This window comes from Phyllosticta capitalensis, assembly GCF_038381095.1.
Source record: "Phyllosticta capitalensis strain CBS 128856 chromosome Unknown BKA78scaffold_3, whole genome shotgun sequence".
In the NCBI taxonomy this organism is placed as follows: Eukaryota; Fungi; Ascomycota; class Dothideomycetes; order Botryosphaeriales; family Phyllostictaceae; genus Phyllosticta; species Phyllosticta capitalensis.
Window position 1 is genome coordinate 2,313,624 of NW_027117441.1, and position 20,233 is coordinate 2,333,856.

General features: G+C 56.6%; 11 protein-coding genes across 11 annotated transcripts; 5 read left to right on the forward strand and 6 right to left on the reverse strand.

The window, feature by feature from the left end:
- Window positions 1-193: 193 nt before the first annotated feature.
- BKA78DRAFT_330633 (pyruvate dehydrogenase E1 component alpha subunit) lies at window positions 194-1,697 on the reverse strand (the record flags this gene model as incomplete). The annotated part of the gene is made up of 5 exons (XM_066889795.1): window positions 194-475; window positions 527-762; window positions 815-1,269; window positions 1,357-1,490; window positions 1,566-1,697. The coding sequence occupies 5 exons, from the start codon at window positions 1,695-1,697 to the stop codon at window positions 194-196; spliced, it is 1,239 nt and encodes a 412-aa protein (XP_066746872.1).
- A 127-nt stretch (window positions 1,698-1,824) lies between these two features.
- BKA78DRAFT_264708 (acyl-CoA N-acyltransferase) lies at window positions 1,825-3,797 on the reverse strand. The gene is made up of 3 exons (XM_066885450.1): window positions 3,704-3,797; window positions 3,126-3,654; window positions 1,825-3,078 (listed from the first exon to the last, which is right to left on the reverse strand). Exons 1-3 carry the CDS (start codon window positions 3,738-3,740, stop codon window positions 2,205-2,207), a joined length of 1,440 nt encoding a protein of 479 aa, XP_066746873.1. The 5' UTR covers window positions 3,741-3,797; the 3' UTR covers window positions 1,825-2,204.
- Window positions 3,798-4,274: 477 nt separating this feature from the next.
- Window positions 4,275-5,602, forward strand: BKA78DRAFT_351267 (Zinc/iron permease; the record flags this gene model as incomplete). Its single annotated transcript, XM_066891131.1, has 3 exons — window positions 4,275-4,327; window positions 4,380-5,306; window positions 5,368-5,602. The coding sequence occupies 3 exons, from the start codon at window positions 4,275-4,277 to the stop codon at window positions 5,600-5,602; spliced, it is 1,215 nt and encodes a 404-aa protein (XP_066746874.1).
- Window positions 5,603-6,237: 635 nt separating this feature from the next.
- On the reverse strand, window positions 6,238-7,877 carry BKA78DRAFT_330635 (Zinc/iron permease; the record flags this gene model as incomplete). Its single annotated transcript, XM_066889796.1, has 3 exons — window positions 6,238-7,530; window positions 7,584-7,699; window positions 7,823-7,877. 3 exons carry the CDS (start codon window positions 7,875-7,877, stop codon window positions 6,238-6,240), a joined length of 1,464 nt encoding a protein of 487 aa, XP_066746875.1.
- Window positions 7,878-9,201: 1,324 nt separating this feature from the next.
- BKA78DRAFT_293956 (homoserine O-acetyltransferase-like protein) lies at window positions 9,202-10,848 on the forward strand (the record flags this gene model as incomplete). Its single annotated transcript, XM_066886275.1, has 2 exons — window positions 9,202-10,060; window positions 10,106-10,848. The coding sequence occupies 2 exons, from the start codon at window positions 9,202-9,204 to the stop codon at window positions 10,846-10,848; spliced, it is 1,602 nt and encodes a 533-aa protein (XP_066746876.1).
- Window positions 10,849-12,576: 1,728 nt separating this feature from the next.
- On the forward strand, window positions 12,577-13,911 carry BKA78DRAFT_104509 (uncharacterized protein). Its single transcript, XM_066882142.1, has 3 exons — window positions 12,577-12,614; window positions 12,689-12,999; window positions 13,081-13,911. Exons 2-3 carry the CDS (start codon window positions 12,820-12,822, stop codon window positions 13,891-13,893), a joined length of 993 nt encoding a protein of 330 aa, XP_066746877.1. The 5' UTR covers window positions 12,577-12,614; window positions 12,689-12,819; the 3' UTR covers window positions 13,894-13,911.
- A 124-nt stretch (window positions 13,912-14,035) lies between these two features.
- On the reverse strand, window positions 14,036-14,644 carry BKA78DRAFT_104480 (uncharacterized protein). The gene has a single exon (XM_066882140.1). It carries the CDS (start codon window positions 14,473-14,475, stop codon window positions 14,140-14,142), a length of 336 nt encoding a protein of 111 aa, XP_066746878.1. The 5' UTR covers window positions 14,476-14,644; the 3' UTR covers window positions 14,036-14,139.
- A 720-nt stretch (window positions 14,645-15,364) lies between these two features.
- BKA78DRAFT_351271 (uncharacterized protein) lies at window positions 15,365-16,155 on the reverse strand (the record flags this gene model as incomplete). The annotated part of the gene is made up of 2 exons (XM_066891132.1): window positions 15,365-15,632; window positions 15,938-16,155. 2 exons carry the CDS (start codon window positions 16,153-16,155, stop codon window positions 15,365-15,367), a joined length of 486 nt encoding a protein of 161 aa, XP_066746879.1.
- BKA78DRAFT_104496 (uncharacterized protein) lies at window positions 15,947-17,115 on the reverse strand. The gene has a single exon (XM_066882141.1). The coding sequence runs from the start codon at window positions 17,003-17,005 to the stop codon at window positions 16,331-16,333; it is 675 nt and encodes a 224-aa protein (XP_066746880.1). The 5' UTR covers window positions 17,006-17,115; the 3' UTR covers window positions 15,947-16,330.
- BKA78DRAFT_104663 (uncharacterized protein) lies at window positions 17,116-18,206 on the forward strand. Its single transcript, XM_066882143.1, has 2 exons — window positions 17,116-17,634; window positions 17,776-18,206. The coding sequence occupies exons 1-2, from the start codon at window positions 17,226-17,228 to the stop codon at window positions 17,991-17,993; spliced, it is 627 nt and encodes a 208-aa protein (XP_066746881.1). The 5' UTR covers window positions 17,116-17,225; the 3' UTR covers window positions 17,994-18,206.
- Window positions 18,207-18,679: 473 nt separating this feature from the next.
- On the forward strand, window positions 18,680-19,447 carry BKA78DRAFT_351272 (uncharacterized protein; the record flags this gene model as incomplete). The annotated part of the gene is made up of 1 exon (XM_066891133.1): window positions 18,680-19,447. The coding sequence occupies one exon, from the start codon at window positions 18,680-18,682 to the stop codon at window positions 19,445-19,447; it is 768 nt and encodes a 255-aa protein (XP_066746882.1).
- Window positions 19,448-20,233: the final 786 nt, after the last annotated feature.

The following is a 20,233-nucleotide window of genomic DNA, read 5'->3' on the forward strand; positions in this document are numbered from 1 at the left end:
CAACCCCCACGACCTACTATCAAACTCCACCACCGGCCAGTCGCCACGCGCGCGCGCTCGCCAGGAGGTATCATGTGTCTCATTTACTGCTGCTGTTGTCGAAATGTCGACGTAGCCCGTCGTCGACTACGACGCCACCATGACCCAATGCTGCCAGCCTTGTACGAAGAAGGAACCAAGATCCATCACAAACTTAGTTGGACTCGGCGTAGTAGAAGTTCTCCTCGGGGATGCGGCCGCGCATGAACTGGGGCTCGGAGCCGCGGACGTAGATGTCCTCGAAGAGGATCCTGGGGGTCGGGTCAGGGGGAGCCATCTTCTCGGCCTCGGCGACCTCGGCGTCGACGTCGGCGCGCGCCTTCTTGTCAATCGACTTGAGCTCCTCCTCGCTGGTGACGCCCCAGTCGAGCAGCCTCTGCTTGAGGCCGGCAATGGGGTCGTTGGTGCTGCGCATGCGCTGAATCTCCTCACGGGTCTGCCAACTTGTTTAGCTTTCGTGCCGGTCCAAAACTGGCGGAAAACTTACGCGGTAGGTGGTACCAGGGTCAGACATGGAGTGACCACCGTATCTGTAGGTAACGAATTCGTAGACGAGAGGACCGTTGCCTGCGGCGCACCACTCCTTGCCGTACTGGACGGCGGCCTTGACGGCGAGAACGTCCATACCGTTGATCTTGAGACCAGGGATGTACTGACCACGCTTGTAGTACTCGGTCAAGGCGGAGGAACGGGCAGCGGAGGTACCCATACCATACTTGTTATCTGTGTCGCGGTTAGCGTTCAGATTGGGCACGTTATGACAAGGAAGCCATACTTTCGCAGCCAAAAATGACGGGGAGGTTCCACAGCTTGGCCATGTTGAAAGCCTCAAAGACCTGACCCTGGTTGCTGGCACCGTCACCGTACAGCGAGATGCTAATGTTCTTGGTGCCCATGTACTTCTCGGCGAAGCCAAGACCAGCACCGACGGGAACCTGAGCACCGACGATACCGTTACCACCGTAGAAGCCAGGAGCAAACATGTGCATAGAGCCACCCTTGCCGTAGGCAATACCCTCTCTGCGGCCAAGAAGCTCGCCAATGATGCTCTTGACGGAAGCTCCGCGCATGTAGGCGTAACCGTGGCAGCGGTAGGCGGTGATGATGGCGTCGGCCTTGGTGATGGCGTGCTCCATGCCAGTGGCGACGGCTTCCTGGCCAGTCGAAAGATGGCAGAAACCACGAATCTTCTTCTCCTTGTACAGACGGTCGGCGGCCATCTCCATGCGGCTGCGGGGGAGCCAACGTTAGCGAGGCTGGTCCATCTAGCAATTCCCAACGCGGAAGCTGGCAATTGAAGCAACTGAATCATCGTACCGAGTGGCAATCATGTCGTAGTACATCTGCTTGAGCTCCTTCTTGGAGGTGGTGAGGTTGTAGGAGGGAGGGTCGAGCTCGTAGGTCTCAAAGGACTCGTCCGACAGGCGGACGTCGAAGGGCTTTGCATCCTCCTGTTGTCGCCAGCGTCAGTCATCAATCGCATTCCATCTCATTAGATAGCCCTAGAGGCAATGGTTCCAACTAACGGCGGGGACAGCACTGGGGTCGACGTGCGACGAGGCGGCATCGGTGGTGACGGAGCGGCGCGCAACAACGGGAGCAGCGTAGACGCGGCGCAGCGGGGCCGCAGCCGAAGTCCTCAGGGCACGCGACAACATGGCGGAGGACTGGTGGGAGGAGGGGAGAGGATGGTAGGTGGTGGTGGAGAGGAAAGGTGGTGTGGGTGAGATGGAGCTCAGATAATTCTCTGTTGGGGTCTCCGGCGGGATCCAGTTGGGAAAAGCACAGCTCGCCGCCGCGCTGAGCCCTTGATTGTCCGACCGATTCTCCGACACGGAGCGGCTTGTAGCGGCTTGTCGGGCTCGAGCATTTGGCATGCCATTCCCGTCGAATATTCAGCACAATTCACGACTCTCCATCTCTGTTGCTACATGTTGATCTGGTGCTTTGCAAATGGCGGCGTTGTGACTGGCTAGCCGTCGGCCAAATAGGCCCAAGCACTCCCGCCTCATCAACTTATCGTCGCATCCCATCAAAATCCATTGGTATCTGAACCGTACTTTTCACGAAACCACCCATCCAGCAATGCTATTTCCAGTGACCAGACGCCTCGCCCAATATGACCAACCCAATATCCATCGCCAATGCCGTGCCATCACCGGCAATTACTTGCGTTTCTTAACTTCCACTTCTTCGTCGTCTTCCGAATCGTCCTCGACAATCGCCTTGCGCTTGGCTGGGATCGTCTTGGGACTCCTGCCCTCGCCTCTTGCAGCCCTCTTCTCTGCAACCTCGAGCAGCCTCTGATAGTCAAACTCGACACCACCAAGGGCCTGCTCAACCTTCTCCACCCTCTCGCTGGCGTCAATCTGCATCAATTGGTCGCGGTTGTGGTTGAAAAGCCTCTCCTTCACCAAGTGCCTCCAGAAATAGTAACGCCGATCGTTTGCATCGGCTGCCTTGTGCTTACGGGTGATGCGGGCAGGCTTACGGTTCATTGCCGGAATCTTGCTGAGCGTGTGCATTTCGACCAGACGGTGGAACTGGCGGGATGAAATCTTGGAGTTGCGTCGAATCTTGGAAAGCAGATCTTCGGGCAAGATGAGATGCGATGGGGTCGTAATGTCAGGACGCAGGGCGTCTTCGGGGACCGAGTCGGCTACGGTAAGAGACTCAAATTCGGGGTTGGAGCGGAGCCGCGCAAGGTCGCACCAGTCCCGGAGATCATCGAACGCCTCGTTGGGGTCCTCGACTGTCACCTCAAAGACATTCGGGTCGTTGAGGAAAAGAGACATCATGGTGTTGTAGAGGTGGCTGCCATGTGCCTGGCCTTGGAATGGCGGGATTATGACGAATTGAGAAATGCGCTCGCGCGACGGACAGTCCAGAGGGCTGGAAGGCTTGGGCAGATCCTCTATCTTGCCATCTTCACCCAGCATTGACTTTGAAGGAAAGACCCACAGACGGTACGTTGTCGAGAAGCCGGCAAAAGTGTAGGGCGAAGCATTCGAGTCGTCATCCAAAGGCGTGACTTCGTACCTGGTGCTATTAGCTAGTACGGGCGAAGCGCACTAATTGGGCCTTACAAGAGGAAAAGCTTCCAGCGCGCAATCGTCCAGTCAAAGTCTTCGAGGGCTTGGAGAGTTCCACCCTCGATGAACAGCGGAATCAGGATCTGCATGCGATGGAGAATCTCTCGAAGCGCAGGATCCGCCAGAGATCCGTACCAGATCTCAAACTGCCTGCTGCCCTGCGTGTACGAGTGGAGGAGCTGGCCCGGCGGGCGCCATGTGCTGTCGACGGCCTCACCACCATTCTCGCCTGATTTTTCGGAGCGCAAGGCATCAGGGTGCACCCATTCCTTGAGTATCTCCTCCAGATCCATCGCCTTGGTCTTTCCGATTGGGACCCATTTCTTGTCGTATTTGATCTGCAGTGAAGGCTTGAGGTCATGCGCGGCAAAGTCTAGGTTGAGTTCCAGGTCGCTGTAGCCGAAGATGCTCTCGTCCTCGCCGAATATGGGGTAGGTAAAGGCAGGGTTGAACGGATCTTCGAAGACGGGAGTGCCGCGGCGCACAAGGTTGATGTTCAGCGCCTCGTTCGAGTTTGCGACGACTGGGCGGGTGTCAGTAAACGCCATGCGACGCAATGGGTGAGCACTCACACTCCTGGAGGGCTTCAATTTCCTTAGTCGTCGCCATGTTGCGCTCCGTCGGTAGAACGAGAGTGTTGGCAGGAATTGAGGTGATGTTGGGAGGCTAAGGCGGAGCTCAAGGTGCTAGCTGAAGCTCCCGCGCGCGAGGAAGACGCGTTGGCGCTAGCGCGTGGGGGGCGCAGCCCTACGAGCAACAAATCGTGGCCGCCCTCACTCAGCCTCGTGGGCGTCTCTGGACCTCAGCAGCACTAACAAACGCCTTGTCGTCATTCGGAGAAGACCATCTCAAGGGCGGATACTCCAGCTACTCATGGAGCTCCAAATATCGAAAACTCAGTCCTCCAACCAGGCCACGTAGAGGACCCACGCTCTCGTGCCGCAGGGCCACCATTAGTTGCCTCGACTACCAACACCCTTCGTCCCATACTACCTATCGCCAAACTCCCACCCGCCGCCCTCGCGTCCCGTTATCTTTTGACCAGAGTCTGCCGCATGCCGTTGCCCGCTCGAGCTCTCTCCCGCTAAAGTCTCCTGGACCTCCAAGAGCGCATTGAAGCCGTTCGAACGACAACCGCCCACCATGTGGAACGGCCTCTTCATGCTGCTCGGCCTGAGCATGATCATGGCCATTTCGTGCGTGTCTCGGAGCGCTTCGTACTGCCGTGGCTGACACCTCTCGTCCCAGGTCCTTTTTGGCCGGATCTCTACCGCTCTCCTTCTCGCTTTCCCAGCGCAACCTGCGCTTCATCTCGGCGCTAGGCAGCGGCGTGCTCATCGGCACGGCTCTGATTGTCATCATTCCCGAGGGCATCGAGACCTTGTATACGGCGCACTCTGATTCGCACTCCCTGGCCACCCGACAGGTCCAATGGCACGGCGCAGGAACCCCGCGATCGATTGACACACGCGCGGACAATTTCGTCGACACAAGAAGACTCGAGAGGAGGGAGAACGTCATTTTTGTCGAGCGGCGCGAGGCTGCGCCAGCCAGCCAAGACGAGCAAGAGAAGGATTCTCCGCCTCCAGCAGAGCATCACGACGAGGCGCATGAGCGCGAACCGCACGCCTGGGTGGGGATATCGCTGGTCCTGGGCTTCATCCTCATGTACCTCATCGACGCGCTGCCGTCCGTCTTTGCCTCGTCGACGCCCTCTCGTCCGCTCCACATCTCGCTGTCCAACCTCTCCAGCGGCCTCCACCACTCGCCTTCGCACTCGCCCTCGCTCTACCCGGCCGACGACGCCGCTCCCCCGTCGCCCGTCTCCAACCCCCCGGCCACGACCATAGGCCTAGTAATCCACGCCGCAGCAGACGGCATTGCCCTCGGCGCATCGTCGAGCGTCTCGAGCGCGAAGCTCGGCATCATCGTCTTCATCGCCATCATGGTGCACAAGGCGCCGGCAGCCTTCGGGCTGACGTCCGTCCTGCTGAAGCAGGGGCTCAGCAAGCGGTCGGCGCGCGGCCACCTGCTCGTCTTCAGCCTCGCCGCCCCCGTCGGCGCGCTCCTGACGTGGGTCGCGGTCAACATGGCCGGCCGCGACACGCTCGGCGGCGAGCAGGGCATGCAGTTTGCGACGGGCTGCGTGCTGCTGTTTTCCGGCGGCACTTTTCTGTGAGCCCCCCTCCTGTCCCCACGTCCCACCAACAACAAACGAGCTTACAATCCCACGCAGCTACGTCGCCATGCACAGCATGCAAGAAGCGGCCGGCAGCCCCAGCAGCGGCGCGCACGCATCCCAGCACCACGTGCCGCTCTCCAACGGCTACGGCGGCGAGGCAGGGCTGCTCGACGTACCCGGCCACGGTGGGCGGCGGTCCGGCGGCGGCATCACCGGGTCCGACGTTGCGGTGCAAGCCGTCGGCATGCTGTTGCCGCTGTTGGCGCAGATTGGGCACGGGGGTCACTAGTGTATAGAAAGATTATTGCTCTCTTCTGTTGTTGGACGGTGTGGTGGTGGTGGCCGCCGAGTTAAGGCATGGCATGGCATGGGATGGAATCGGACATGGCATCGATGTGCTAGTCATGTGCTACGAGCGAGCATTCACGGATGGCGTTCTGGGGCGGTGTTTTTCTATAGGTCTTGTCTTTCGAACCAAGACTTTTCGTCTTGGGTGACGTGACGGTCGATGGACATGGAGATGGCGGGAAAGGGGCGTTCAACGGGAATCTTAATGAATAGACTGTCCGGCGATCGAGGCGCAATGTGATAAGGGATATATGCGATTGCAAGAACTGGTCATTAAACACCGTGGCTCGTGAGAGGGCATCAGTCTAGTGTGTAAAGGGGGGGTGACATGGCGGCGTGGGGGGATGAATATACAATACGCGGTGCAGTGCAAGGAAGAAGGCAAGCAAGCAATCGAAGCAAAACCAAGGCATGAGGCGCAAAGTGCGAAGCGAGCAATCAGCACACGAAGCAAAACAGTCGTCTCAACATGGCGGGCGTGATACATATCAACATCAGAAAAAGAATGCATGCATGCAACAATCGAATCCAAAACAACCTCCTTCTTTACCTTAGTGTACCTGTTCCTCAACGCCGCTAAGCCGTCAGCGCACTACTAACGCCCAAGACGCCCATGCCGACAAATGCAAACACCATGCACAGATTTCTGCTGTGTGTCAGATCCATGGCCTCCTGGAAGAGGGTGAGGGCGACGCTGGCCATGATGCCGGAAGTGACGGCAAACATGCCGCCGTAGACGGCCTCGCCGGGCTCGCCGATGCCTGCGTGCCCGGCGATTTTGAACCACAGAGCGGCGACGCCGGCGCCGAGCGGCTGGCTCGCGCCGCCCAGCAGCGTCGAGATGACCATGGCTTTCCACCGCGAGTTCATGGCCAGATAGAGCGGCAAGGCCAGCGCGAAGCCTTCGGTGATGTTGTGGATGAAGAGCGCCAGGAACACGGCGAAGCCCAGCTGCGGGTTGGCGTGGTTGGTTGCGTAGGTGATGAAGCCTTCCGGCAGCTTGTGAAGCGCGATGGCGATGGAGGTTTGGAGGCCAATGGAGAGGAAGGCGTTGGTGGGCACGTGGTGATGGTGGTGCGCTTGTGCGTCGGGGTCATCGTGCGCGTGCGAGTGATGGTCGTGTCCCTGATGCGCGTGGGGATTTGGTGACCTCGACCGGCCATTGCGGCTGCCGTGCGTGTGATAGTGCGACGGGTTACTCGAGAGCGTGCTGTAGTCGATGGTTTGCGGCTCCGAGTGCACTTGTGCCAGGGGCGTCGTCTCGTCGACTGGTTTTCCGTGTATCGAGTTGTGGAAAGATGCCGTTGCCTGGCGAAGCAGCGTCCCAGATCTTGATGAGATGGTTCCATACGCCGATCTTGTGCCTCCTCTTGCTTGCACAATCTTGAAGCAGTCGACGCCGCATGGGTCAGTGTATCCATGGCAGGGTCCGCCCTCGTCACACTTTTTCAAAAGATACTGGGACGCCTTGTGGGCGAGTTGCATGGGTAGAGATGGTCTTCGGGAAAGATTGGACTTGGGGGGCCGCAAAGAATCTTGGCTGCCAAACATTTCGCTGTGCATTGAGGCGTCCATACTGACGGCTCCGCTTGCATCGTGAGATCGTGAATGAATGTCTTCGTGGTCTTCGTGGTGGTGGGGTTTATCAAAGTCGGCGTCTTCTTTCGGGGTTTCTTCGTCGTGGCTGTGATCGCAGTCGACCACGTGGGATGGCATGAATTGGTGCATGATACGGGAGAGAATCTGTATCCCAATGACACCCCCCAAGAAGCAAATGATGAGGATCCATGCTGATGATTTTGGAGAATGGCCGCCTTTTTGCAGAGAGTTTTTGGCGGATGGCAGCATGCTGTAGAGCGACGAGAAGAGCTGGGGTTGTGAGTGTGATGTCATTGGAAAACTCGGATAAGAGAGTCTCATACCATGACTCCAAAGCTCAAGCTCAGGGAACAAGACAAGAAGGCATTGCTATCTTGGATCCTAAAGTTTCTTTGGCCTGGTAGCATGCGGATAATGATATCGACACATATTATTGAAGCTGTACGACTCAGTACCGCGCGGCAGAATGTTGGACGCGGGCGACTAACCTCCAAGCGTGCATGCTGTTAACCGCAAACGTCAGTCATGGCGCAGAGAATGAATGCGGGGAAGTCGACCATACCTACACCGCTCATGGCGGTCATGATCCAGCCCCTAGTATCATTGTCCAACACCATGGTTGCACCCCTGCGGACCAACGAGCGGCCCTGGAGCGAGGGTTGTACGGGAGAGAAGGGTGGGGCGAGGGCGTGGGGGAGGTGATGGCGAGGTGAGAGAGGCAGCGGGGTGAGTTTATGAGGAGGAGGGAGAAGGAGGGTCAGCAAAGGTCGAGTGTGGGCAAGAATTTGAGCACCTTGTTGGCAAAGACTGGAGACGGCGAAGCCTCTTGTCGCCGTCAGACCAGCAAGCCACAAACCGCGCCGGCCTTGATTGGCTCGTTCCTGATCTGTCCGATCCGGGTTGACCGCCCAGCCAGCTGACCGCCATGGGCTCGGTCGAATCAACACCAAATCATTACTTACCACTCAACTCGCCTTGCCATTAATTCCCATGGACAGCTGCAGTGCGGGTGCAGCTCGCAGCATGCACTCTGCCCGCAGCAGCCCACCACCACGACCCGCTCCCGCAGCATGGATGCTCAGTCTGCCATGCTTTGCTTGGACGTCGCTGCCTTGGTCCCCGTTCTCATTTCCACCCTTCTTGCCGTCGAGACAACGGCTTGTCATGAGGGTCCAGCCAACTCTTCCTTCCCGCCAAGTGTTTGGATGGATTCGGCACTATGGCATGTTCTTCTTGGTCCACGTTGGCAGCTGTTGCGATGTTTACACTTCAATTGCCCAAGCTGAGGGGCAACACGTGTGCTGCTGCAGAACCAAAACAATGCAGTCATCTTGAATGGCCGACACGCTTGACAGTCGCCTAGGTCCTGGAGGAATGTCACCAATGTGCTTATTTCAACCTCAACTTTGCATGTTCAAAGAAAACCACTTCTCGAGCTCGAGCTGGAAGCAAGCTCTTTCTTAGCTCAACCTGGGCTTGCTCACCTGCTCTCTCACAGCTTGTCCGCATCAGTCTTTGAAACAGCCCATTCAAACAACAATCGTAAGCTTTGACAACCACCTTGTAATGTCTCGAATCATCATGCGACTTGATGTCTCTCTTGTCCAAACGCAAGCGTCTTGGGACGTCTTTCAGATTGCGCTCCGGACCTGCCCGGCGAAGCACCCCTCCAAAATTTGACCGGAAGGCCTCGGTGCAAACAGTCCTGAGCCTCGAATTTAAGCAAGCCCAGCCTGGAATATGTCAGCTCCAGTCATGTGCTTTGTCGCCATCTGGCTGCCCGCACTCGGAATGGCTGGTGGCATGAGTCTCTGTTTGTCGCTGACAAAGAAGTCCGATAGCCGGCGAATGGCGTCAGAGGAAGCTAGCTCGGACTTTTTGTTCTTGTCTACTTCTACAGCCGTCATGAGATAACGACTCAATTGTGCACCTCTCTTCAACATGGCTTCTCTACGCCAAGTCTCTGCTGCCCCGCGGCAAGCAAGCCAACTTCTGCGTTTCATCCGATCCCAACCTGTCGATACCCAAGCGCCCCGCTCTGCCGGTGCTTACGCATGGCAAACCTCGCGCCGCATCCACAGTCATGGCCCACGAAAGATTCAGCCCGCCGCCAAAGAAAAGCCAGATCCCGAAATCGAGTCGACCAATCCCGCCTTGAGCTTCCCGTGCTTGGACGCTGTCGAGAATCGCTCTGCCACTCTGCAGAAACGCTCACTGCAAGGTCCCGAACCGACGTATACAAGCGGACACCACGAGACTTTTGTCTGCAAGGACCCTATACTTCTGGACTGGGGTGGAATTCTTTCCGAGTTCAATGTCGCGTATGAGACCTGGGGCAACCTCAATGCCGACAAAAGCAATGCGATCCTCCTGCACACTGGTCTCTCCGCCTCTAGCCACGCACACAGCACAGAGGCCAACCCCAAAGCCGGTTGGTGGGAGAAGTTTATCGGTCCTGGGAAAACAATCGACACGGACAAGTACTTTGTTATTTGCACAAATGTCATTGGTGGATGCTATGGCTCGACTGGACCATCGTCGTATGACCCTGCAAATGGCGAACGCTATGGCACGAGGTTCCCGATTTTGACCATGGAGGACATGGAGCGGGCACAGTTCAAGCTCCTGGACCACCTGGGAATTCAAAAGCTTTACGCAAGTGTAGGCTCAAGCATGGGAGGTATGCTAAGTCTAGCGGCTGGCGTGCTGTATCCCGAACGCGTGGGCAGAATCATCAGCATCAGCGGCTGTGCACGTAGCCACCCATACAGCATAGCCATGCGCCACACTCAGAGACAGGGTATGTGATGTGGAATTGCAACAGGGGCACGACTGACGTAACCAGTGCTCATGACGGACCCGAACTGGAACCGCGGGTTCTACTATGACAAAATACCGCCGCACAATGGCATGAAACTTGCGCGCCAGATTGCAACCGTCACCTATCGAAGTGGTCCAGAGTGGGAGCAACGCTTTGGGAGAAGACGGGCTGATTCGTCCAAGCCCCCTGCTCTCTGTCCAGACTTCTTGATTGAAACATATCTTGACCATGCTGGAGAAAAGTGGTGCCTTGAATACGATGCCAACAGCATGCTCTACGTCTCAAAGGCGATGGATCTTTTCGACCTGGGCCTCGAGCATCGCCTTCGCATCAACAGCCTTAGGGCTGAAAACGAAGGCAAGCTGGCGGCTTTCGCTGCCGGCAACAAGGCTCAGGCGACGGCGACTGCCGACATATGCAATTTGACCCTACCTGACCAACCCTATGAAGAACAGGAACAAGCCAATGGCAATCAGTCTTCGCCCGCAGCCCAAACATCACCCCATTCAGGCTCGCAGGAACCGCCCGCGGACCTGGTTGCAGGCATGAAGCCATTGGCAAACATCCCTACGCTGGTGCTAGGTGTTGCAAGCGATATTCTTTTCCCAGCGTGGCAACAAAGAGAAATTGCGGAGACTCTGCGACGTACTGGAAATAGCAATGTCACGCACATCGAGCTCGGAGAGGAAAAGAGCTTATTCGGACACGACACATTTCTTCTCGATCTGGAACATGTTGGAGGAGCGGTGAAAAGCTTTTTGGGGTGATGAGTGGCTGAGTATTTATTGTTTCCACGTATTTGAGCGGACTGCATGGACTGGAGTTGCAGGGTGTTGGTGGATTTTGGAATGATCCGGAGCTCACCGGGTGGGCCCATGCCTCCGAGACGTATACTCGAAAATAATAGGTCTGGAGTCTCCCCTGCTCTCGTCGACTGACTTTCCTGTGCATTTATTTATATTGCACGGGGCCCCGTCGTCTACGGTCATCTTGTCCAGCTTTGTTCTCGCCCGGATCTCGTTTTCAGTCTCCACGGTCAATGATTTCGCCTCCTCGTCTGGAATCAAGGTTTTTTCTGCGACCATTCTTCGTTTGCAAACTGCTTCCTGCAAACAAGAATGACCACTTATGCGACTTGGGCTTCCCATGAGGACAGGCCGGTGCTGCGAATCGACCGCCATCGAGGCAGATTGAGAAAATTTTCGTCCATTGTTCCACGAGCACACAAGATGAATCCAGGGAGCATTCACACATTAGACCCGGGGAATGTAACCTACAGACCTGTCACATTTCCGCGGCACCGGGTCTCTTTTGCATTCCTGCGGCACCGGGTCTCTTTTGCATTCCTGCGGCACATCAGTCGCAAGCCCTAGCGCAAAGGATGCTCAGTTGACTTGAACACACCTTTTCCTGGCGCACTCTGCCTATTTTTCATTTACAGCTTCGTCGGGAGTACTTCGCCATCCATGTCCGCCCAGAAGTTCTTGTCTACTGGACTATGCAATGTCGGCGTCCCACGCAGGTAGGAGTTCTCTTCTCGAACACCAAGACTGCACCACTCGTGGCCCCCTGAACTATGTCAACGAGCACTAATGCCGCACCTGTTGGCCTGTTTCTTGACCTTATCAGGCACTGGGCCATGAGTGGTCAGGATCGGTCGATCAACGATGCATGCGCAACGTACTTCCGTCAAGTACTAGATTTTCCTTAAACACCGCCACCACTACTGACTTTATCGACTAGTGTCCATTTCTGAATCCCATCTGGACTCTTGTCGCCAAGACAGGGGAATGCTCATTGACAATCAGGGGTGTCAAAAAATAAGAAAGGGTACCATGCTGGACGAATCACAGCCTCAAAAATATCCCAGCCCGGCTTGAGATCCCCCACCGGCTGTCAAGACTTGTGTATGTTTTGCACTGCCCACCTACCTACAAGGCAAAAAAACCCGACCCGGTACGAAATCGACCACCACCTCGTCAACCCAAGCGCATTAATCCAAGCGTCATTGGAGTCACTTTGCAGGACGTGTCTCGCACAAGCGCCTGCACTGTGACCAAGCTTACGACTAGTCGACAATCTTTTGCTCATCCAGAGACATTTCGATATCACAGACCGGTCACGGATATCCGGGCAACGGTATAGCCGCGCTTGAAGAAAGGGATTGACGACATTTGCCTCTACGGCTGGGAGGTCGGCAGCCCTCTTGCGACGACCTCTTAGCGCCAGCGCCGACTCCTGGCCAGCACAGATGCAACCTTGACGACCCCATGAGGTACAATCGGGGAATGGTCGCTTGGAATCCGTGACGACAAGCAGATCTCATCGCCTCCCGAGCAGCTGCGCCGGCCAATGGCGAAGCTTGGCCAAAGCTTCCCTTTCCTTGATAGAGAATGGAGTATAGAAGTCGGACGCGAGCAAGGAATTTATTGGGAGATTGGATAGGGTTGTTTCAAGGGCAACACACACCGGGTCCACGATAGGCGTTCAATTCGTCACTACCAGGAGTGCGGTGTGTGGCATCAAAAGGTCAGTAAGTAGCCAAGAGCCTCTGGCGAGAAGAGTAGAAATCAGACGTCCTGCCCGCTGACGCTCGCTCGCGCACAGGCACAAGATTTCTACTAAGCTCCACCTATCTCTCCGAACTGATATACAAGAAAATTCGTCTTCCCCTGAAAACAAAAGTCTCTACACATCTCTACTACCATCGCGGCGCTCTGTGCGGACACCACACCAAGATGGTGATGGCCGACAAGGAGTTCAACCTTCAAGAGTACATCTCTATGGGGTTTTACTGCCTTGTGGGGACTGGAGTCATAGTTCACTGGATTCACGTCTGGCTAGGGAAACCAGACTATCGCGTGAGGCAGTTGGAGGCTCGGTTGCGGTCTCTGGAGGAGGGCGATAGGATCCGTGACGTAAGACGAACGTTTGAAGCAGATGTTGTTCTTTTAAAATTTGCAGTTCGATTGTTGCCAGACTAACCACCGAGACTATAGAAATTCGCACTGGCCAGCCTGGGCGGCTACCCTCAGTCCGTCTCCAGCAGCCGGCGCGGGTCGACGACGGCATGCAACACGGTCAACGGCAACAACTCGATATTCGCCGGGTGCAACGAGTCTCTCTTCCAGGCAACGCCGTCGAAGCGCCTCCGCGCCGACTCGTACTTTACTGCGCAACCGTTGGAAAACGTCTCGCCGCACGACTGCTCGCCGCCGCCCTTTGTCTTCCCCAAACCTCCTCCCGCCGGTCGACCCAGCCAGCCTGCGTCCCCCGTTTCTCACACCGCGGGTCCTCCTGGCCAGGCTCTGTCTTGCCCAGAGACTCCGCATAGCAATGGGGGCAATGGATCAACGGCGCACGTTCTACAGGGTTCATTTCCCCTGAGCAAATCGACCAACGACGTATTGGACGCGCGCATGTCATCCGTCCGCCGGCGCAGCGACGCCAGCGCCAACATCTTGACCAGCACCAACAACAACAACAACAACAACAACCCACAGCAACAACAGAACCTCGTGTTGGACACGGCCGCGGCGACGCAGCTGTCGCCAGGGGGTGGTCTGCGGCCTCCGCTGTCTCCACCCTCCCGTCCCTTGTCCAGCAACAACACCAACAACAGCAGGGCGACGTCGCGGTCGCGCTCGCACTCGTCGTTCCGCTCGCACTCGCACCAGCGCCACGGGGGCCAGCCGCACCGCTACGGCTTCCACTACCCCCACCTGCCGCACCTGCCGCCCGTCAACTCGGGCGCGGAGAATCGCGTTGGCCACATCGCGGGCATGGTTGGGCCGGGGCCGTTGTCGGATTGAGCGGTACTGCGGCTTTGAAGTCGTGGGGGACGGCATCATGCCTGGTCGTGCCCCTTTTGTTGGAAGGGTGGGAGTTGCCTCAAATGACAACGATGCTGAGGCCTGGAGTTGACGAGAAGCGATGTTGAAGATGTCTGCTGGCAGCGGAAAGTGACGGCGCTGATATGGAAGACGACATGGGGGAGACGCGCCAAAGGGCTAGACTGCCGGGCAAACGGTTTGTGTCGCTGGACGTTTGTGGTCTTTTTATCTTGCAAGTCGAGTACATTCTTTTCCATTCCCCTCCATTCCTTTCTTCTCTTTTTTCTTTCTTCTCTTCCGGTACATGCAATACAACGCAGCAGGTTTGGGGGGGGCCGTAGTCGCAGGCGCGAGAAGAGTGCTGAAGCAGATGTGGTGTGGTGTGCTGAAGGCGATGGCGAAGTCAACTAGCAAGCCAACGATCGAGGCCATCAACGAACATGAAAGGGGCCAAGCCGCATGTCGAAGGTAGGAGAAGTCGGGGGCCATATATAGGTAGCGAAGAGTCCTACAAGTCACGACGGCGAGGTTCTTGATCTTACTGTAGCGTTCTGTAGCCATCCTGTACTTTCGGGCTATATGAGAATGGAGAACCTTTTCATCTCCGTCCTCTTCTCCGCCTCTCGCCCTTGTGCATGGATTTTTCCCCGACCATGTTTAGGACCGCCGCCGTCTGGGCCAGAATCTTTTTGATCTGCCTGCATTTGTTGTCGACTACATGGGCAAGTCGGCGGGCGGTTCTGTCTCCCATCCACCGAAAACACCTGGAGCCCTCTCAATATTTGGCTAGACACGTCCCCTACGATTTTCTCCCCATTTCATTTCCGCCCCGCGAGCAAAAACCCAGCGCGTTCGCTTGCCTTGCTGCGTGCGGGTCCATGTCAAACCGCTTGCTTGCCTATGTACCCAATCTCGCAGGTCCCAACCACACGCTTCCCTCGTTTCCAAACACACAAGACACACACACACACACACACTGATGCCACGGCCGCAATGACTTTTTTCGAGTCTTCTTTGATTCTTTTCTTCGGTCGTTTGTCTAGTTCTGGTGGTCCAAACCAACGCCGAAAAAGATGATGCTACGCTGCAAAATGCATGTGTATGCGTGCGCGCGCACGCCCCAAATAGAGGAGTCTGTACAATTATACAGTGGAGGTATTACATGGCAACAAAAACGGAAAGAAAAGAAGAGGTATTCAAGGAGGAAAAAAAAAAAAAAAGGTTATGAGATTCAGTCTGCCACCCCATCATCGTGTCCATCCGTCCGTCCGTCCGTCCATCCGTTCCTGGCCCAGTGATTCGTTCGTTCCGCATGAGGAAGACGTCTTGTCTCCAATTTGCTCCTCCTTCATCTCCTCCCAACACGGCCAACGAGCCATTCCAGCTCAATTGGTCATTCTCAGCCGTCCAACTTTTCAGTCAAGAGTAGGTAGCGATGGTGAGGAGAGGCTTAGAAGGCACCGGGGCCAGCAGCAGCGCCGGGGGTCGGGGTGGGGAAAGCGCCGGGAGTGAAGGCGCCAGGGGTGCCGAAGCCGGCGGGGGGCGTGCCAGCAGGGGGCGTGCCGACGGGAGGAGTGCCGGCGGCGGCAGGGGTGCCGAAGCCGCCAAAGTTGAGCTGCGGCGTGGCGTAGGGGGTGGCGTAAGGAGTGGCGACGGGGGTGCCGAGGGGGGTGCCGGGCGTGGCGGTGCCCACGGGAGCGAGCTGGCCGCCGTTGCAGCTGTGGGAGGCATGTTAGTGAGAGGTTTGATGTGAGAGAGCATGTGGGAGTGAGAGTGGTCCAGTGTTCTAGACTGTGGGTGGGGGTAGTTTGGCGTTTGGGGTAAGGGGGTGTGGGGGTTTGGGGGGCCGTCGTGTTGCAGGCAGAGTGAGGACCGTGGCCTGACGGGCCAGACCAGAGCAGACCACCCAAGGTCCTAGCTGACTGGCTTGACCCAACAGATTCGGCCAGCCGGCACGGCCCTCAACTCAATCGGCACCGGGTCGTGCGTGTTTGGAGGGGAATTGAAGCTTTTTTCGACGTACCTCCAGATGGACGGGTCATAGCACTGGCTGTTGCAGTGCTGGAACTGCTTGCCGTTCTGGATGGGGCAGAGGACCTTGTTCTCAAAGCAAGTCCAGGTGCCGCTCGAGTAGGGGACGCCGCCGCAGGTGCCGGAGCTGTCGCCAGCCTGGCGGACCTTGTGGAGAGGGCCGGCGACGGCGGTGGCGGCGAGGAGGGAGAGGACGGTGAGGAATTGCATTGTGTTGGTGATTTGAAGAGGTGTTGTTTTGGTATGAAAGTGCGGAGTGCAACGAAAGACGTTGGTGATTATGGTAGAGTTGAGTAGTGAGTGGTTGATGATTGGAATCAGAAGTGCAATCACACCCAGCCTATATAGATTCGCAGTCATACATGTCTTGGAGCTATTCCCCAGTTTACAACTGGTGCCACTGGACGGCCTTGAAAATCACTGTCATCGGCCGAAGCCCGAAGGCATGGCCGCGCTGAGGCTGCAGCCAATCCATATGCGGAGAGGGAAGAGAGCCCCAGTGTTTCTTCAGCTGCTCCCCTCTGGCCTGGTTTCGCATGAGCTCAGCATAGAGAGGCCATGTATGGAGAAAGTAGTGGAGCAGGCAATTGTCCACGACAGCACAAGTGAGCCACGGCCAATCAGCGGCAGCATGAGGCTCTTCGGCGTCCGGGCTGTGCGGCTGCCTCGCGACAGACGCGGTAATCGTCTTGGATGTGACGTCGTTGGCTTTTTGGCCAGAAGAAAGCTGGTGGTTAGTCTGCACAAAGTGGCGAGGTGGGTACGCGGCCTGTGAGGTCTGTCCTATTTTTGGTGTAGCTGTGGCGGTGAGTGGCGGTGCGCTGTCTTCAAGAAAAGACGACTGCTGGTCGGCCTTGGTCACAAGCGACGATTGTCTACAAATGACGAAGAGTCTGTGGGCTCTTGTGGGCCACGGGTGGAGGCGATGAAGTGGCCCGCTTTCCCCGTCCAAAACTTGCTCGAGACCAGCACCGCCTTGCTGTAGACCTGAGGTGCCTGACCGAAAGTCGTTGCCTACCTTCTTATGTCTCTGCACTTGGGAGACTTGGCTGTCCATCATCAGCACCTTTGCCTACTTCTGAGCCTCTTGCGTGCCACCAGCTCACAGCGCTGCTGACACCGGGGCTCGCTGCGCCCTGCATGTTGCGAGTATTGTTCGTCAGCCCAGCCTTTGAGAAACGGGGCCAGCCCGCCAAAATCAGCTTCGGCCTTGGAACAGGCGCGTCATCTCGGACTGCTTGACTTGAGATTGATGGAGGACAAGATGACTGCTTCCGTCCATGTGGAATCCCTGGGCTTCGGGCTGGTCCAATGTCGACAATCCTCCGGTTCTCGTCGTCCCAACACGACATGGCAAGACGAAGACAATCATCGGGAGATTTGGCCATGCACCTCGACGTTTGAGATCGACTCGAGCTGATGGCCTGAGGCTCGCTGCAGCTTTTATTGTCTTGTCCAGGGTGGAGGAAACCCTGGGAGACGTTGCTCCTCCTGTCGTGTCACTGGATACTCCTTCTCGTGCAGAGCTCCATGCGACTAGTCCCGAGGTCAAGATGGCGCTTCTGCTCGAGTCCGGATCTGGCTCTTCTCGGTGCCAGGAACTATCAAACGGCTGTCATCTTCGCCATGTGGTTCGGAGAAGCAACCGCGCTGGGAAAAACTTGGACCCCGTCGAAGACCACCCATGCGGTGAGAGGCCTGTATCCGATGTGCGCAGCGGGGAGGCCGTGCTGGATTTCGAGATTATCTTTTCTCAAGTCGTCGAGTTGATCTGTCGGTTGGAGGAGTTCGACGTTTGAGCGGACCAAAAGCTAAAACCCCTCGTCACAGGGCAGAGGAAACCCCTTGGACGTCGCCCTGGGGTCGCGCTTCCGAAGCCCAATCCCTGCTCGTGCCACAGACAGCACAACGCCGCAGTCAAAGGTCGCATCGTCACAACATTCATCCAAAGCTTGACCGCACCGTGGCTGCGCTGTCCCTGCGCCTTGCCACACTGCTGTCCCGTCGCGGTCTCGGCGACTGAGAGCAATGGACGGAGTACCCCGTAGACCACCGCATTGAACCCAGCCGCGCTTCCATGGCTCAACAAGACGTCTTATATCAACACAACTATGGGAATCTTCGGCAGCGCGGCAAAGGCGTCTCGAGGCGCGGGCCGGCGGGAAGGTAGCGTCTGATTTCCGCACGGCACGCCTTTCGAGGCTATGCACCATCATCTATTCATAACCTTATATCTACTCGCCTGGGTCCACCGGAAGGCATATTTGCTCCTCCTGTCTTAGTCCGCCCTACGTGTGCTCCGGAACGAGCAATTGTACGTTACACCTGTGCAGAATCTGGTTCGGTAAGCTTATACATTCTTTCCCAGAACATCAGGAGAGGCCTACCGGCGTCAGCACTAAGGGATGCGTGCGTGCATTGACTCCCTTCGCAGCGATTCCTGACGGCCCATCCGTTGCGCGGGAGTACTGCCAGGCGCGCAAGACCCATATACTCCCCCGCAATCCTCCAATTGCTCTCCTCAAAGTCATTTCCTTCTGCGACAGCCACTGCCGATTCGAGACGTCAGCTTATCCCACGCCGCGCGAATGAGGGCCCATTCCACGTACCACCAAGACCCATAAAACAAGCATCGCGACTGGGAGACAAGAGCGGGGTTGGACATCATAAACTGGGAACAAACCGGAGCGCAAGAGGATAGAGCAGGAGCGTTCTCAACTCCAGAGAAAAGAGCATGCATCCGGACAGTTCGTCTTTTACGGCGCTCAATATATCTGGGTCCGCCGTGCCAGAATGGATGGGTAATTTTACCTTGTCTGCGCAACCAAACACCGACCTTTGGCGCAAGCCGCCGCACAATGACACGTCCACGGCGCCCATACTCTACACCTCGCTCCGCAACCCCTTTATTTGCGCCGAGGTGACGGTGTCGGCCGATTGGCAGCTCGAATGGGATCAGGCGGGACTGGTGATATTTGCAGGGGCACCTCCAGGCCGAATTGATGGATCCAGGCCACTGCCTCCCTCGTCGAACACCCAGCAGCCCCCTCAGCAGCAACAGGAACAGCAACAACCGCAACCGCGAAGCGCCCCTCCCCCTGCGTACAGGCCCCCCGAGCCAGCCCCCAAATGGGTCAAGCTCGGCCTCGAGTTCAGGAACAACGAATGCCACGCGACGTCCGTCTGCGCAACGAGCGACGGTGCAGACTGGGCCATGACGGCGCTGCCGCCCACCCGCGCGCGCCGCGCCGACCTGCGCGTCAAAATGGAACGCATTGGCTACGCGCTGTGGCTCTGGTACGAAGACGATCACGACGGCTGGAAGAAGCTGCGCGAGGTGACGTGGTTCTTTTGGGGCGTCGAGAGCAAGGCGGTGCGCGTGGGCGTCTACGCCTCGCGGCCGGCAAACCTGGGCGCGTCGCTGTACGAACGCCAACATGGTGGTCCAAGAGTCACACAGCGGAATCTGGTGGTCGAATTTGAAGGGTTGGAGATTTTCTAAGGGCTCGTTGAATGCTCCTTGAAGTTTTTCGTTCTTTGTTAGCGTTCTCGCCTGCTATCCACGTTTCTCCGCCTGGGAATGGAGTTGCTGGGCTGTATTTGGTGACAGGGTGTTTGGCTCCCAAATTCTTTTTCTCTTCTTTTCGGTCCTGAAATTTGGTTGCCATTGGCATTCGAAAAACTGTACTTTTGACATTTCGCCGTCGATTCATGAAGGATATAATCAGCAGGGCTGAAGATTGCCATTTGAGCCAGCCTCACCAAGATACAGCTACAATTTGAAGATCTTATATAAGAAACCAGTCTATCCTGTCCTTCACTTTTCGATGGCCTGATGTAGCAGTTTTCAAGTATGAATCAGCTCGAGCCGCCCTCTTGCAGACTGGGAGATCACAATTTATTGTCACCGATGGCACCTTTCAACAAGAGGATAAAGATTCAGAGAGAACACCAGCGGAGACAGTCAAAGTCAAGCCCGAACTCTGCTACTCTGCTGCCGAGAGGTCCTCGACTAGACAGCTTTTCAATTGCCAGCTTTCAAGCGGAGTTCCCGCTTTTGCGTTTCATAGGCAGACTACGCGCGGATGCACCCAATAGCTGCTACCTGAAGTCGAGTTCTGTTTTCGGATTCATGTCCTTTCCATGTCCGATTAAATGAGATGTCAAATCTAAGGTCAAGCAGAAGTGCGTTCTTCTACAAACTCGAATACCCAATTCGTACAGCTGCTGAGCGCTTGAACGCTTCATTCATCATAGTCCTTCAATGCTTGATGTCTAATGGCATCAT